Source organism: Poecilia latipinna, unplaced genomic scaffold (assembly GCF_001443285.1).
Source record: "Poecilia latipinna isolate Pla-1442-1.1 unplaced genomic scaffold, P_latipinna-1.0 Scaffold3735, whole genome shotgun sequence".
NCBI lineage: Eukaryota > Metazoa > Chordata > Actinopteri > Cyprinodontiformes > Poeciliidae > Poecilia > Poecilia latipinna.
The window spans coordinates 36,702-38,895 of NW_015116351.1; the positions used below are offsets into that span (position 1 = coordinate 36,702).

A 2,194-nucleotide genomic window follows, 5' to 3' on the forward strand; every position below is an offset into this window, starting at 1 on the left:
TTTCTTTAAAAAGTAGGGGGGGGAAAAAAAGAAGTGTTTCTTTTTTAATTTACATATAATATATATATATATATATATATATATATATATATATATACCTACGAGTGATGAGACAGTTCAATATGACTATAAATGACAAGCATGCACATGCAAATAAACCTACTGAGAGCAAAGAAAATTAGAATTTATTAGCTCAGACTTGGGCATTGTAAAGCCTAATGCTACAGGCAGAAATTATCTTCTTTGGGGCTCTGTGGTGCACTTTGGCAAAATGAGTCTCAAGCTGAAGGTGTTCCTGTATCCTACCAGCATGTCTCTAAACTGGCATAAAAGAAAATGGGAAAAGCTTAAGATCCTCTGAGGTACTCAAACGGCTTGGGAAGCTGGAAAAACAAGTGTCATTGACCAAAGTAGAGCAACCAGCACAGTTTCCTAACTATAGAGCACTATGGTAGTCGCATCAAACATTGAGGCTGCTTTGCAACGTTGTTGCCTTGGTTCAGATGCTAGATGCATATAGATTGTACTCAGTAGGTAATCAAATGCTTATAACAAGCACTGCATTTGCAAAAAAATGTTCTCCAATTTCTTTCTTGCCTTGTAGATGATCTCTTCAACGAGGACCTGTTTCCTAAAACAGACTCATCTGGTAAGGAACCATCCTTTCTTAAAAATCTAAATAACCTTTCTCATTAGGACAAACTTAAACACAACACAGCATTTCTGATCTGAATCAGTTTGCAGAAAATATTTTTACTTTTATAAGACATAATTTTTTAAAGCTGTTTAAATGATTATTTGTTAAATCAGCCAGTTATATATTCACATTTTCTACTAATTTTTCAGATGGTTTTGCCTCAGACCCTTTCAAAGGCAGTGACCCTTTTGCAAAAGATATTTTCTTTCCCAGTGCTAAAGACGAGGTGGAAAATGAGGCAGACACCAGTTTGTCATGTGCGGAAAACAAAGCTTCAACAGGAACTCAGTGCTTTGAATCTGAATTCCCAGATGAAGATAGTGACATAGAAATCAGCTACAGCAGAGAAGACTTGGATGTCATTGCTGTTGTAGATGATTCCAGTGGATTTAAACCCATTCAGAGCTCATCAGAAGAGTTCATGCCAGAACCAACCCTGGAGAGGAAGTGTCCAGGTCAGCATTCCATAGAATCAGACCCGAGTGGGTATGAGCTGGATCTCTGTCCTGTCTCCTCACCCTCTAAAATAGAGTACCACCATGGATTTCTAGATGAGGAGGCTACCACTGAGGACACAGAAGGACCACAAGGTAAGAATAATTTAATCTGGTAAAGTTAATTTTTGGTCTTTGTAAGGGACAAAAACTGAAACTCATTTTTGATTATAGTTTGGAAAAAAATCAATAAAATCTCTTATTTTAAAATTCATGTCACAAGATAAAGTAGGTTTAAAAAATTTGTTAATTCCAGATTTTACATTGAAAAACTGAAATGTTCTGGTATAGAAATTGGCATGGATTTCACCTCAAAACTCTTAGTGAAAACTGAACTGATATTACAGCGACAATTTGATTGTTGACACAATTTATGACAGCATGCCTCATACTTTCTGAAATCTACACACAAATCAAAAAACACACAATGGACAGAACACTTCAATCCTCCTGAAAAATGGAATGTCACATTCAAAACAACATTCTCTTACAATTGTTTTGTTTTCAGAAGACACATCCATATATGATGAGATATAAGAGCCAGCTGGACACTGATGCGCTCAATGTAAAACTGATGAATGGAAAACACCTCTCCATTCATCATAATGACTTAGGTCTTTTGTTCAGTGTTACACTTACTACACACAGTAAATACAGTGTTACAATACGTTTTAGAATATTGCTTTTGTACTCAGAACATAGACACTAACAAATATGTTTGGATTTTCCCACAAATTGGCTTCTTAGGGAAGTTTGGCTTACGTAGTTTACGTAGTCGAACGCTGAGTGAACGCTGGCGCGACTTGCTGCCGCTGCTCGCCGATAAAATCAACTTAGTTTATGGTCTTATGACCTAATTTGGACTATGCAATTGCACTAATGAGGCTGACTAACTTCTGTCTGTTCAGCAAAATCGTTGATTTTGACAACATTATTTTACTTGTTGCTGTTCACCTGTCCTGGCTGCCGACTCCTCTCTTACAATGCCAATTAGCAGGATATA

General features: G+C 36.7%; 1 protein-coding gene across 3 annotated transcripts in view; it reads left to right on the forward strand.

Annotated features, from left to right (window-relative positions):
- The window catches only part of LOC106941540 (epidermal growth factor receptor substrate 15-like), a 30,666-nt gene extending 28,746 nt beyond the window's left edge, over window positions 1-1,920 (forward strand). For all 3 annotated transcript variants that reach the window (XM_015024596.1, XM_015024594.1, XM_015024595.1), the window contains exons 7-8: window positions 605-649; window positions 847-1,920. In XM_015024596.1, coding sequence (XP_014880082.1) covers window positions 605-649; window positions 847-1,310 — 509 coding nt within the window. In that variant the 3' untranslated portion in view covers window positions 1,311-1,920. The remainder of the gene's footprint in view (window positions 1-604; window positions 650-846) is intronic.
- The last annotated feature ends 274 nt before the right edge of the window (window positions 1,921-2,194 follow it).